The following is a 15268-nucleotide window of genomic DNA, read 5'->3' on the forward strand; positions in this document are numbered from 1 at the left end:
TCTAACTCTCCAGCCAAGGCTTCTGCAGGTCCCAGAATAGCCTCCGCTTGAACAGTGGGTACTTAAAACGGCCGGCTGCGATGGAGGAAGTGACATGCTACCTCACTACACACTCTTGGAGAGATTAGCGCGCAGGCAGCGGTAATCTGGTTTCAGGACCACGGCCAGAGCACCGTTTTGCCAGGAATCCTGTCCGAAGTTGCGTGGAAAAATCTTTAAGGAGCGAGTGAAGAAGTTTATTTGGACCTTAAGGACTCTTGCAAAGTGGGACTGACAATGTGTGATCGGTTAATTTTATATAAAATTAGTTGAAGCAGATTAAATCTCAGTAACTCTGATTTAATAATTCCGCTACACAGGAAACTGCAAGTGATCAATTAAAACCAAGTAGTTTTTGATATATGTGTGAGTGAGAAACACGGGGCGGAGGTAGTAGAGGAGAAGTCTGTGCGCTCAATCGGGAGCGTGCAAAGAGTGCACATTGGTCGGATCCTGGAGGCGTGAGGATGGAGATCCGGCCGGACAGGTTCAAGATTGTTGCAGCCAAGACTCTCGGAAAAATCTACGGGTATGTAAAAAAAATACCTCTGGGAGAAATTACATCCAGAAAATTATTAAAAGATGCATTCGTAATTTTCTTGTCACGTCAAAAAGAAAGTTTAACTTATTGAAATGTATTTAAGCTGCATTAGTTGCTGAAAGGTGATTTTGTTTAAAGTATTTGTCCTCAAGAGAGGAGACGTGCTATTAGAAGATCAATGTTTCCAGAGGCCTGGTTTAGAGTGGGGTTGGATGACCTGGCACAACATCTGTCCCTCTATAGGCTACTGAATGTGACACATAAGAAAATTGCATGAATAATTTAGCACTTTAACTGCCGTCGTGCAGTAGCAGATACTCACAAAAGTACTGTCTGAGACCACACATGCTTTGAAAACCTTAAATGATTCTCCGTCTTCAGAGAAACAAATAAACAGACTTAAGTTTCATTCTAGACCAGAACTGTTCTGTATGTGTAACATGAGGCGTTGGATCAATATCTGGATTCACTTAGGCTTTTCTGCTGTGCTGTCACATTTTTAAATTATGGAAGCCTTGCTGTTTTATCTGGCAGTGTGAATCAGTTTCCATTGTACTCAAAGTATGTTTGATATGTTAAATTTTCTGAGAGTACCAGTGTAAAACAGGCCTGATCTGAGGCCTTGAATCCTGCACTCTAAAGACTCAAACTTTACCAAACAGAGCAGCAAAACTTGTGATGGTGGACGGCCTGGGATCATGGTGGATCAGGAAAGGTCAGACATTGACATTATATGACATTATATGACATTTAAGAGCCACAAGACCCAGGGACAAATAATTAAATTGTGCTTTTTAGAACTTAAACAAATCATATTGGCAAACAATTGCATAAAACAACTCTCCCAGCTGAGAACCAAGTGTGCAGTCAGTCAGGAGTCTGAATGATAGCTATCTAAAGGTATTGATAAACTCCTCTTTCCTCCTCTCGGGATTTCACGTAGTGTCTAAACACTTAAATCCTCTCCAGGAATAGCCTCATGCTCGTCCAAGCTGTCGGCCCACGTAAATCCCTGCAGGCCGTACACCTTAGACACCTATCTCCTTCTCCCGTTAAGTAGCCTGATAGCTTGTCATCGGGTCCCTTCCCCCCCCCCTCTGGGCACCTCACAGCAGGGATTAGGCCTCTCTACCCACGGCACAGAGCCCGCACTGGCCTATAAGCTTCCATTTCCGTGGAGCGCACATGCTCGCAGGTGCTCCCTTGGTACCTCTGTCGTGCTTAACGAGCACCGTCCCGCGCCCCGGTGCTGCTGTCCGCACGCGACATGCTGCTTAACGGAAAAGACATGCATGCATTGCCGTTTTGAGTTTTAGATGTGTTTTTTATTCTATAACAACTTTAGAAAATATATTTAATCTTTGCTTATTGGGTAGTTATTTCCCCCACTATTCTATTCAACTACAGACCCTATTTATTTGAAACACCTGATCTTGTGTCAAGATAAGTCACACAACACAGAAGCATACATCTTAATGCACAGCCAGCCATTGTTATCATTGTTCAAAATAAGAAAACACCTTGTGTAGCCTAAGAAAATGCCTTGTCTTGTCTAACAAGCAACGCAAACCAACACTTCCTACTATAATGTTGAGTAAAAACAGCAAATGTTTCCATTTTAAAGCCTTAAACAAGTGGATTTTTACAGACAAAAAGACCTTAACCATGAATCAGTTATCAAAAATAGTTCCTGACATCCTAATGGATTCATTGACTTATCATTGCATTGATCTATATTTAGACAAGTATAAATAAATACCTTGCTATTCCTCTCTGTGCTTCCAGCCACTGATTTGTGCGTCTGAATTTATTACCATCAACAAGAAACTAAAATAGGTTAAAAATATGTCTTCTACAGGGTTTCTCAGGACAGGATTCTTTAAATGAAATTAAAATATAGTGCAAACTGTTGGGTCACCACAGTGCTTGTAACAGTTGATATTCTAACAATGGAAGTCCAGTAGGTCCTTCGTAGTAGTGTCACGAGGAGCTTATCAACCTCTCAAACAATGTACACCAGTTATTTGACTCCTTTTATCCGATCAATGATGCCAAGCTGTTGACTCAGCTGGGAACCGAGCTGCGGACATGTGCCCTTGACGTTGGAATAAAGAGATTAGCTTGGAAAGGGAACCAGGAATACTCCCTTTAGCAGAATAGATCGAGGAAAATTCAGCAATGTGCCATCAAGATAAACACGAAGCAGCTTTCTTATTGGGGATGATTGACTCGCCAGACATTTCCTCATGGTGGTGTGATGAGTGGTTAGGTGGCTTGTGAGGATTACAACGGATTGTCTTTAACTCAGGGTCAGTCATGAAAAGTCACTGCGGCAGATTAGGTGTATTCTAGGGAAAAAAGGAGTGAATACATGCATGTGTATTTTGCTTATTGTATTGCAGAGAATGAAAAGTCAAGGTGGACATCCTCTGGATACTGAGAAATAAATTGGTGTTGGATAAAAAGGAAATGTTGCGAATTGTGTGAGAGACAATGTGTGAGTCGGGGGAGTTGAGGATGAAAGCCAGGGTTAAAAAAACGAAGAGGAGACAGGAAGAATGAAGCCCTCACAGACAAAAATAGTCCAAGAGAGCTGGAGATATTAATAATTCAAGAGTGAGATATCATAAATACTTGATCACTGTCGGAGACTTTAAGAACCTCTGCTTACAGTAACTCATAATATAGCATGTATGTTTTATAACTGTATGGCTGTTTTGCTTACTGTTGTTGACCATTTTTTTAGGTGACAGCTCTAAAAAGCTTTGTCACTCAATATTTTAGTGTCATTTTGAACTCTCCATGGGAAGCACATCTCGGGTAGCCTGAGAGCTGCAATGACGGCTTTTTAAAGATCAGCCGGTGCTTATTTTCTTACCCTGGTATTTCAGAATTGAGATTGTCCTCGTCCCTGGTGATTTGATAGACTGGTGACATTATGTTTAAGGACAGGGGATCGTTAAACAAACAAAAAAATGCAGAGGAACAAAGTCTCACAGCGGAGAGAATAAACGTCCATTTTGAATTAGTCAGAAAGGCCCAATGTAAGTAGGAGGTAGAAAATGAGTGGGGTTTTAAGGTGTGTGTGTGTGTATGTGTGTGTGTGTGTGTGTGTGTGTGTGTGTGTGGGCCCAGTGGTGTACAGTTTAAATCTCTGCACCTTCAAACATCAAATGGTAAATAAATAAAAGATAGGAGTCTGCTAGTTTTCCCTAAACTACACTGCAGCTGTTAAGGGACAGTCACCCCAACATACAGTTTATTTTGACCAGCAATGCTGTTTATTAATCTGTCTTGTTGTTGGCAGTTTCACGAAGGGAATATTTTTCTTTCTATTGATTTACACCCACCTACTGTTTCACCATGCACAAGAAAGCATGCAGCTACTCATGAGGTAATCTAGCTCACTGGTTGGCAGATGTAGTTTGGCAGAAAGAAAATAGTTCCTGCATGATATGTGGATTATTTTAGGTAGCCGATCATGTTTTCTGGATTGTTCCTTTAAGTCTTTATCTGACAGTTATAGGATGCTCTAGCTGCTCTCTCTCTCTCACACACACACACACACACACACACACACACACACACACACACACACACACACACACACACACACACACACACACACACACACACACACACACACACACACACACACACACACACACACACACACACACACACACACACACACACACACACACCTCCAGTCTCATATTGAACCATGACGTTGTCACAGTGTTAACTTGGTTGTGTTAGGATCTTAGTCCTGAAGCATATTTTCTGTGTTAAATGCATTTACCCAAGATGCTTAAAACAACAGACAGGGTATCCAATCTGGCGGCCCATTCAACTCAATAGAAGTTGCATCCCCAGCGCACATAACAGATAAGTTATCCATCAGTCTGATTGGTCCACACACATTCAGTTCCTAGAAATGGCTCGGTTGGCTTTTAAAATGCAGGGTTACAGGGCACTGACCAGATTTGTATTCTTGGTTTTTTATTGTTGTTGTGTTTTTTAGGCTAGTTTTTCAATTGCATACACTGTCCATGGTAGCTTCATTTCCTTTTATCCCTGGGGGACACTCTTACATATTTCTAAGTTTGTACATTTACAGTATTGACTGCAAACCTTACAATGATGAATGTTAAAAATGGCCACTGTGGTTCAGTTCAAGCCCAGGATCCCTGTCTTATTTTCTCCTCTGTACAACCAGTTGTCATATAAAGTAATCTATAAAAAAAACTATCCCCATCCCCCAGTCCAGGCATTATTCATGCCCTGCACTGTTGGGTCTTGTATTTTGACTAAAAGCTGCAGGGCTGAGTGGACTAATATGTACTCGGATGTATTGTATACATCTCTCAACGGTGGTTATGTTACATTTACGAGACAAAAGCAGGAGGGATATTTGTTTTTTTACTTTATATTTAGGTATGAGAAGCTAAATATGTATAATAAATAAAGGCGTGATATAAAGGGTGCTCTGTGCTCCAGCATCTGGACCTGCAGCGCTGTAGCCTGATCTGAGAACACAGCGTTGCACATGTCATGTTTTATAGATGACCCGCTGCGATTAGATACATATTTGATGCCCAAAAGACTGCAGGCTTGCATAGGTCATGGTTTCTCAGGGTTTCTCAGAAAGCCCTATAAACATAGGTTTATAGACGGGGGTAGAACAGAGTAAAAAACCTTGTTTGGAAGGAGAAGGAGACTGTGTTTCTTTTTGTTGCCTACACTGTATTCCTCACTGTCAGCCAGTTCTGGTGAAGATGAATGTCTGCAATACAAAAACACCCGATATATTAACGCCCAGAGAAGACAGGATAAGTCAAAGTTATGACAGCAGGGCGCAGTGGCGGTGGGCTGACAGCTAACTGTGCTGACGGTCTATTGTTAAGGTGCTAGAGTTACCGGTCAAATTGACAGTGAGAAAGATTGTGTGAACATCTTTTATCTTCCCAAGCTGTCAGTCTGCAAGCCCTTCAGAACAGGATCTGCTTCACAACCTTGGGCGGCTAACTGGCTGATTCTCTAAAATAAAATCCAAAGTATTGACATTTAAGAGGTCACTAAATGTAAAGTATTTCCTCAATTACTGTTATAGGAGACGGGCTATTTCCTGGCAATTGAGACATTTTTTCAATAGTCATTTATGTGAAATGAAAAGGCAAACAGTACACTGACTTAAGGTGTTTTTCTATGGTGTCTTGTGGTGTGTATTGTCCAAAAAGATTGCTATACAAAATTGCAAAAGGTTTATTTTAAAAACGTAAAGGTAGGCCGGACAATCATACCCAACAATCACAAGCTGATATGTAATAGATATGCAATGTTTTAGCAAAACAAAATCTAATTTTCAAAATAACTGATGAACTTGCACTTCCTTTATGATGGTTTATTGGTGTTTAATTCTGGTACAGGACAAATGGTCCCTCCAGGTTCAAAACAACAATACTCACTTCCTGTTGGGTTTTCATATCCCTTCTTCACAGAGCTCTTGAGAAGAAGCAGGAAAATGGCGAGACCATCGAGCTGTCGGCGGAGGGCCGGCCGGAGCTGGTGGAGGAGAAGGAGATGCCCGTGGTGGACTGCACGTGCTTCGGGCTGCCCAGGCGCTACATCATCGCCATCCTCTCTGGAATCGGCTTCTGCATCTCCTTCGGTATCCGATGTAACTTAGGCGTGGCCATCGTCAGCATGGTCAACAGCCACACCGTCTACAAAGACAACAAGGAGATCATAGTGGTGAGTTGGGGGTGGAGGACCTGGAAAGTACAGAACAACAGGCAACAAAAAGGTTTCCAGATTATAACATCTCCCAGGAGGTTATGTTTATGGATCAGTTCAGTTTCTTTCTAAGTTGATTTAAAGAAAAACCACTCATCAATATTAATAAAACTTTGTGGAGTGGTGTAGCATGGGCAAAGAGAGAAGCTTTTACATTTCGGAGCGGATACATTCATTATTGTTCTACTTATTGAACAATGTTGGTGGTAGTCTTTTAGTGTATTTATGAAAAGCGGGTGAAAACATTTGGATTTTTTGACTCCCGGCACTTCTTCTCAGTGTGTTTCATGGTTTAAAATAGGCCCCTTATATCAGATAAGTAAAATCTTAACTCTTCAGTATACAATGAACTGTTTTGCTTCCTTTTTTGTCATAAGAAAGTCATTTCCTGTTTAAAAGAGATCTGTTTTTTTCAAACTTTACAGTATCAAAACTTTATCAATGTTTCAAGGTTTCAAGGTTTTATTGGTCATATGCACAGCATATACAACGTATATGTTGGCAATGAAAATCTTATGTCCCATGCTCCTCCAACAACTCAACATACATGGTGCAAATAAGATAAATAAAATAGTGCAAAAGGAAATGTCAACTAAAGGGTTGGCTCATCCTAAAATCGGTCAGTCATCGTTACAGCCATTTGAGTCAATCATCGGAGCACAAGGTTTGACACAGCTATGTGATGTGAAGGAATATTGATGATAAGTCAGTGGTTGAGCACGAGCCTCATGGGGACCAGTAATCAATCATGCCAGTTGTCTTTGTATATTTTAAACTGATTCAAGTACACATGCATATAAATCATGTGTTTGTCCCAACAGAAAGCTCAGTTTGACTGGGATCCAGAAACAGTGGGAATGATCCACGGCTCGTTCTTCTGGGGATACATCGTGACCCAAATCCCAGGAGGCTTCATTTGTCAAAAGTTTGCAGCAAACAGGTCTGTGTATCCACTTTTTATAGTATGCAAGGGATATCTATTCATTATATTATATATATTGAACATACTGTTTCTATTGGTTTGTCTTCCAGAGTGTTCGGCTTTGCTATAGTGGCCACGTCTTGCTTAAACATGCTCATCCCCTCAGCAGCCCGGATGCACTTTGGCTGTGTCATCCTTGTCAGAATATGTCAAGGACTTGTGGAGGTGCTTCACTGTAAAGCTTGAATCACAAAAACAAGAAACTACTGACGACTTATATTTATATTTAAATCTTACTTAAAGCATTTGTCAAAGTTTAATTCCTTCTCTATCCTGCAGGGGGTTTCATATCCGGCCTGTCACGGTATTTGGGCAAAATGGGCGCCACCTCTCGAAAGAAGTCGTCTGGCTACGACGGCCTTTTGTGGTGAGTTTATTATAATGGCAGGCGTTCTTTCCTGGTCCTTTTTATAGGTGAGGTAAGATAGTAAGAATAATAGGTAAGACTGTTATGAAATGTTTATTAACTCAACCATAGAAAACATCCTCCCACTTGAAAATACTTTTTAGAAAAGAACAAACACAAACAGTGTTGATAGTTTTAGACCTTAAGATTTATGATTTTAAAAGATTTTTGTTTGGTTTGAATTAAAGAACGTCCTTGGGTTTCCAGCAGGTTTTTGAACCATTTAAAGGTGCCTTAGAATGGAAAACTGTACATTGAGCTGACTTACCGTGAACCTCAAACACCATTGTTTCCTCCTTCACGTGCAAATCATGAATATGTATCACAGCGGTAAAACGGGCGGATTACAACAATCCCTGTATGTTACGTCACACACGGTAGTCCAGCCCCAACATTTGCATACACCAGCTGCTGGAAACACTAACGCTAACACTTACCACTCCGTAACGTTGCTCTCCAATCTCCGACCAACTGGCTGTTCTTCAAACTCATCGGTTTCCTCCTCTGATAGAGGCTCACACATGTAAGGTTGGATGCCAATAGCCTCCATGGTTCATATCCTACGGTTTCGCAAACTTCACTTACTTCTGTGGGCTCTGAGGCAGCCATGGATTGCTCCTTGTAAACCAGCCAATCAGAGCAGAGTTCATCATAATTATTTAAATGAGCCCCAAATAAGGCAATTCAGCTTGTTTCATTCTAGGACCAAATCATAGGGTTGTAAATGGGCCTGTAAAACGGCATCTGGACATTTTTGGGATCAACCAAAGTTATATACATTCTTTGTAGACATCAGAGAACAATTTAAAATACCAGATAGATGCTTTCTATGGCACCTTTAAAGCATTTTAAGTTTATTATAATTATTTAATTATAATATCTTGATAATCATGTAGTTATTTTTTGGAACTTTAAAAAATGCAGTAATTTCTCCAAAGCTGGTGGAAATGCTTTTGGATTTGGGACACAGTTATGAACAATTACTTGACTTGTTGAAGACTTAACAGTTAAGGGATAACATAAGTGGACTATTAATTGAAATGATCTGAAATTGTTAACCCAATGTCTCTCTTTTGTTTGCAGGTTCGTACGCTGGTGCTGTGATCGCTATGCCCTTAGCTGGCATCCTGGTCCAGTACTCTGGATGGTCATCAGTTTTCTACGTCTACGGTAAGACACCCTTGATCTTTTGACCTTCAAATGTACCAATCTTAAACTAGGGCTTCTTCCAGACAAAACTGTAAACAAAACGACACAGTTATTTTTGTGAAATATAGTGTTTGTTATAATGTACAATACAACACAGTTAGAACATGCTGATTTCAAATCTTATGTAGGCACACCATCACTATGCACAGCCCACAGTAACAGTAGATGCTGACATGCTGACATTTAGAGACAAGCAGGCCAAAATCAAAAATAGGACAACAAGAAAACCACCCTTAAATATAGTGATGTAGTCGAGACCGCCTTAACCAAGACCAAGACCGAGACCGAGGGAGTGGGGTGTGGCTAGCGTGATTCCGTTTGCAGTTAATCTGTGAAGCTGCACTTTTGCTTCGGTGCAATGCTGCTCCTCTGTCTGCTCTGCTCCCTCTGTGTGTGTGTGCGTCGCAGAGCCACCCCCAAGGCAGCCTCTCGGGAATTACGTCACGCAACAAAGTACCTCAGAATTCTGTGCAAAGCGCCAGGCAATTTAAGTACACGCTTAATGGTCCCATGAAAAACTGTGAAAACTGGACATTTTCATGAATTTATAAACCCCCCAGATGCTCCGGACAGTACGTAAAAATCCCTTCGAGAGCGTTATGTCCGAGGCCAATACCGTTATGTCCGAGTCCGAGACCGAGACCAAAGAGTGTCGAGGCCGAGACCAAGACCAAGACCATGTAAAAGTGGTCTCGAGACCAAGATAAAACATTTTCGAGTTCTACAACACTACTTAAAGTAAAGATTCAATATTCACCTCAGTCTGTACGGATGCAGCAGCTACAGTCAAGGTGACCTTTCTTGCCAGTTTTGACACTTTCTCCTCCTCTCTTCCTTCCTTCTTCCCTCTACAGGAACTTTTGGGATCATGTGGTATTGCTTCTGGTTCTTGGTGTCTTATGAAAGTCCAGCAGCCCACCCCACCATCACCGAGGAGGAGAGAACATATATCGAGGAGAGCATTGGCCAAACAGCGCAATTTGCAGTAACGGTCAGTACATGCGATAGATGTCTCGGGTACAATATCATGTGTCACTTAACATTGGCTAACGTTCAACAGACAAGGCTTACATTCACTTTTAATTCAATGCAAATAAAGCTGCAATGACAAGTTGACTAGTTGTAAATTGAATGCAAAAAGAATAATTTCTTTCTATTATTTAAAAGGCACAATGAAATATAAATAGTTTTGCTTATTTTTCATGCAAAAATAATACAAAATGCTGATTTCCGCCTCTCAAATATGGATATTTCTGGCTTTTCTCTGTTTGCTATCATATATATCAGAATATCTTTGGGTTTTGGACTGACAAAACACGATATTAAAGACATTTTACATACCAAAGGATTAATCCATAATCGAGAAAATAAGACTTTCAATTACTTGCAGAATAGTTACTAAGAACAATGCTCACACTTTATTTGTTTTACAGTAATGTATTAGGTTTACATTGGGGCTAGACTGCCAGTAGATTTGAACAAACAGTGTAAAGAAATGAAACAAACAGAGCAACTTAGGCCTAAGGAAGTTACCACCTGGGTGGAGCTTAAGAGGATGTCAGACTTTATGAGCTGAGTCATAAAATAGTTCATCAAATGAAAGATCACACGCAATAGATTAGTAAGCTCTGTATCTTTGGTTTCCTCTGCACAAGAAATTAAATGTTTTACTCCGCTCATACCTTTGTTAATGACACTGTTTTGGATTTATAACAAATAAAACCTCAAAAAGGAAAGGCCGGTCATAGATTCAGCTCAACAACTGTACATTAACACTATATTTGTGAATAAAGTCAGAAGCTTTAAGAGCTTAATTAAAACATCTGTGAATAAAGTGACTCATTTTGATGCTTCCACAGAAATTCAACACACCATGGAGGGCCTTCTTTACGTCCATGCCAGTTTACGCCATCATCGTGGCAAATTTCTGCAGAAGTTGGACTTTCTACTTGCTTCTCATCAGTCAGCCTGCATACTTTGAGGAAGTGTTTGGGTTTGAGATAAGCAAGGTAACAGGAACCCACTCAATATTTTCTTTCTATACGATAATTACATGATTCTGCTGAGGAAACTCAAAGCGTTAGAAACGTTTGCATTAAAACACACGATTGTTACCCTCTTCTTTTCTTAAGGTTGGCATAGTTTCTGCACTTCCCCACCTGGTTATGACCATAATCGTGCCCATTGGTGGCCAGCTTGCTGACTATCTGCGAACTAACCATATCATGACGACAACTAATGTCAGGAAACTCATGAACTGTGGAGGTAAGAAAGAGCCAAACACAGGGAAAGCAAATCAGACTAACAGAAAGCATTACAAGATGGCTTAAAGCACATTATCAAGACATCAACACCATAGCTATATTTGTATACAAACTCAAAGTTAAACTGGCATTTTTAAGCCCATCAGAAAGATGGTTCATTTAAGTGAACCTGAAACAGTTTACTGGAACTCATTGGTTAGTTCTTGGATTAACAACAGTTTTTAGTCAGCTGTGGTGAGAAAACATTTTCTGCACAAGAGCAAGGATGAGTCACTGAAAAGCAGAAACCGTGCCTCTGTCGGCTATTTTTGAACTACAGAGAGAAATCAATAACAAAGTGAAATGGAGAAGCATACAGTGCACGAATCACTTTGTGGGAAGCTGTCAGCGCTGGGGAACAGTCAACAACATTTTAGTTATAAAAGAGAGAAGAGGGGCATAAGGAAAAATGGCCTTAAATAGACTTAAACAAGCATCTTGCATTAAGACTTTTCTATTAACATTAAAACTAATTATCTCTTTTGATTCTTTATCTCTTGTCGTCTTCAGGGTTTGGGATGGAGGCCACCTTGCTGCTGGTGGTGGGTTTTTCCCATACAAAAGTTGTGGCCATTACATTCCTTGTCCTGGCTGTGGGTTTCTCTGGCTTTGCAATATCAGGTGAATCCATCATGGCCCTTAATAACCATAACCCCCTTCATTTGAGGATGCCTATAAATATTGATATTGGAAATATAATAAAGTAAAATGAATTGAACTTATATGTTCATCACTTTTACCCATCATTCTTTGCTCATGTTGTATTTGTCCTTCCTCATAAGGTTTCAATGTCAACCACCTTGACATTGCACCGCGCTATGCTAGCATCCTCATGGGTATTTCCAACGGTGTGGGCACTTTGTCTGGTATGGTTTGCCCACTTATAGTCGGTGCAATGACGAAGCATAAGGTGAGGTTAATATTTTGAAATGCGTGTCTGTTTGTGATGTTATGTGAGGGTGTGTTTTTTGATTGATATCAGGGGATGTGTGTTTTTAAACTTGATGTTGCATTTCCTCATTGTGTATGTCTGAAGACAGTGCACCACTGGCTGAGTTAAGTTAAAAATAATGATTCTTAAACCATAACAGAGGTGTCACTTCCTCAGCATGACTTCATTTGACACGTTTCATTTAATTTTCCTAGAACTGTATCACTGAACAGAGAAGGATGTCCCTGTGTATTTTTACAATTACAGTAGTTCAATTGACCACCTTATTAGGTAAAGGTGTTGGAGCATCAAGTTTGACTCACCAGGGTGAAAGCTACTCTATCCACATGCCTCCCTTTGATTGGTTTTCCTCACATCCTGCTTTGATAGACACGGGAGGAATGGCAGGGAGTGTTTCTTATCGCTTCTCTTGTTCATTATGGAGGTGTAATATTCTACGGTGAGTTTATTTCCCTCTACATTTCCAATTTCTTCCTTGACCAGAGCATTTGGGTGTTCAAGTTTGCAACCAACGATGCACTCTGTTTGACACAAGTATGAACACTTTATTTATTATGCATTGATCATGTCTCTGGGCTGCAGGACTCTTTGCATCTGGAGAGAAGCAATACTGGGCAGAGCCTGAAGAGCAGAGTGATGAGAAATGTGGCATCCTGGATGAGGACGAGCTTGGAAACGAAACAGAAGAGCTGTATCGTACAAGTGGCGGGGGAGGCTATGGAGCCACGACCCAGGGAGCGGATCCCAATGGAGGCATGGGAGGAGGAGGAGGCTGGGTCTCAGACTGGGACAAAACTGAGGAATATGTCCAACCAGAAGGAACCAATAATTACCTTTACGAAGGAGGGGTGGACCGAGAGCTCACATAAAACCAGCAGACCTTCTGCACATAGCCTTTAGCGAGGCGGTAACAGAACATCAGCAGCGTGGAGTTTCACGTGATGGCATGAAGAACTTTGAAAGTGCGGATTTCAAATCGGGAGGGGACCATTTTCAGCAAGTCTGACTGTATTATCATAACTGCACTGAATTCAAAGAGACTCCACAGTGGAGGTGAAGACATTAGTACATGTAAAATGTGTGTTTGTGTGTGCAATTGTGTACCTTGTGTGGCAGACAATCTAAGTAAGAGTGTTTTAGGACTTATTCCCCTCCCTGCAATATCTCTCTCGGAGGAGGGTTGAGTTTTAGGCCTTCTGTGGCTTTTGATGTTTATTCACTGTAATAATTGTAGAAATGACTAAATTATCTGACAGGAGGTCATTTATATGCCTCTTATTTATATACACAAGTTTTTACGCACACATTGGTCACAGCAGGCGTACTTCTGTTGTTGGGTGAGAACCTACTGAGTTTCAATAATTGGTTTCTAAAAAATGTCTGCAACCCAATAAAGTATGCCCCTCCACTGAAGTTACAAAGGGAAATATCCAAAACTGGATCTATAATGTTTTCAAGCAATATAATGAAAGCTTTTTTTTTCTTCCTAAAAACAATGTCCTTAATGTGCACACTTTTAAGAAAAAGCATGTTACTTGTGCCAATACAATGAAAGATGTTGCTCTGTAGTATTGGTTTACTCTTCAACTGAGAAAATGATTGAACACATGCAAATATATCTGTACACAGCTCTCTGTGAAGTCTAAATAGCCCACACTGATATTTTTTGATGCAGCACTTTGGTTTCCTTGTGCAAAAGTGTTTTATGTACTAGGCCTCGAACCTGTCTGCCTGCTGACAACTGGGGAATAAAAAAAGCCTCGTATACTGTAGGACTGATAATACACAGGGTCGTTTAAGACACTTTTATTATGTTTCTTTAAGACAGTGTTCTTCAAAACATCAGGATTTTGTTCAATTAGGTTACAAGTTATGCTCTAAGTTGAATTCATTATTTAGCATATTACATAGGAAGCCTGGGTGGTACCAGTTATGTAGCATGTCAACATTTAAATGCCGGTCAAATTGAATAAGAATAATAGTCCTGTAGAGCCATTCATTAGATCTCTGTCAATCTTGCTTAAAGGAGGATTTTCATTACCCTTTACTTTATGTTATAGTGCAGCAACTCAATACACTGTAAAAGTAAAAGATCAATCAAAAAACAAAAAGGACATTTCACTGTACATAGAAAAACATTTCTTTTGTTAGTAGATGTTGTACTGTATCTAGCTAGTCCCTAAAACAAGGTTCAATATTGTAAAATATCCATGTGTTAGATCATGAACGGTATCACTTTGTTGATACTGTTTTACCAATGAATTAAATATTAAATGTTAGGGTTTTTACTGTTTTTCATTTATTTCTTGTTAAATGTTCTGGATTATAAACTTAAACTGTATGTGTATAAATCATGTACAAGTGGAAAATATTGTATAATAAAACCTAGAGGTGATGATTCCTGTACAATAATTACATATATAGTTATGACTTTTCGTTTTATTCTAAAGCAATTATTATTTGTACGTTTTTTGTTTGCTATAAGGAGGTTCATAAACTTTGTTGCTAAAAAATAAACAGTTACATTTTTAATTAGGTTTTTACATTTTTTATCTCAGCATCTGTTTGGCCTCGATGGAGCCTGTTTACCTTTGCTTCATGCATGATTCAGGCACTAATAATGCAGGTCCTTGAACAGTGGAAACACTGGGTTCATGTTTCCCATAATGCTGTACTCTTCTCCAGACGATCGATCGATCACTGAGCTAAAGTGTAAGGGCATGGAAATGTAGAAGAAAAATAGATTTTTCATGGCACTACAACAAGGGACTCGCCAGTTTCAGCCAGTATGAAGCACTGAAGTTTAGGGATTATTCCCCACTGTTCCAACCTCTAAAATCAAGGGGATTATTTGACATCCATCTGCCAGAGGGAGATATATTTGTTACATGGATGTTACTCCTGTTCTTCCCATAGGCTTCAGTGTAGAGTGCCATAGGGATGTTGTTTCTTTATCGGCCGACCCTGAATTGTTCCATCAAACTGGTTCTCTCAACAATGGGAATTTTCGATGTGATTTTGAATTATTGCTCTTGACCTT

The 15268-nt window shown here is 40.1% G+C and overlaps 1 protein-coding gene across 2 annotated transcripts; it reads left to right on the forward strand.

The window, feature by feature from the left end:
• On the forward strand, positions 1 to 14760 carry LOC134871334 (vesicular glutamate transporter 1-like). 2 transcript variants are annotated; one of them, XM_063894067.1, is made up of 13 exons: positions 1 to 568; positions 6082 to 6334; positions 7198 to 7316; positions 7409 to 7523; positions 7638 to 7725; positions 8848 to 8934; positions 9828 to 9964; positions 10833 to 10982; positions 11106 to 11238; positions 11787 to 11897; positions 12059 to 12186; positions 12598 to 12667; positions 12811 to 14760. In XM_063894067.1, exons 1-13 carry the CDS (start codon positions 507 to 509, stop codon positions 13095 to 13097), a joined length of 1740 nt encoding a protein of 579 aa, XP_063750137.1. In that variant the 5' UTR covers positions 1 to 506; the 3' UTR covers positions 13098 to 14760. The 2 variants fall into 2 exon arrangements, with proteins under 2 accessions (XP_063750137.1, XP_063750138.1); XM_063894068.1 differs by lacking the exon at positions 12598 to 12667.
• The last annotated feature ends 508 nt before the right edge of the window (positions 14761 to 15268 follow it).

Source organism: Eleginops maclovinus, chromosome 10, assembly GCF_036324505.1.
Source record: "Eleginops maclovinus isolate JMC-PN-2008 ecotype Puerto Natales chromosome 10, JC_Emac_rtc_rv5, whole genome shotgun sequence".
In the NCBI taxonomy this organism is placed as follows: Eukaryota; Metazoa; Chordata; class Actinopteri; order Perciformes; family Eleginopidae; genus Eleginops; species Eleginops maclovinus.

Excerpts from the sequence above, each read along its gene's own strand:
- LOC134871334 (XM_063894067.1), top strand. The coding sequence starts at position 507 with ATGGAGATCCGGCCGGACAGGTTCAAGATTGTTGCAGCCAAGACTCTC. Across the intron at positions 569-6,081 it reads ACTCTCGGAAAAATCTACGG|AGCTCTTGAGAAGAAGCAGG; the intron begins GTATGTAAAAAA and ends CCTTCTTCACAG. Across the intron at positions 10,983-11,105 it reads TTGGGTTTGAGATAAGCAAG|GTTGGCATAGTTTCTGCACT; the intron begins GTAACAGGAACC and ends TCTTTTCTTAAG.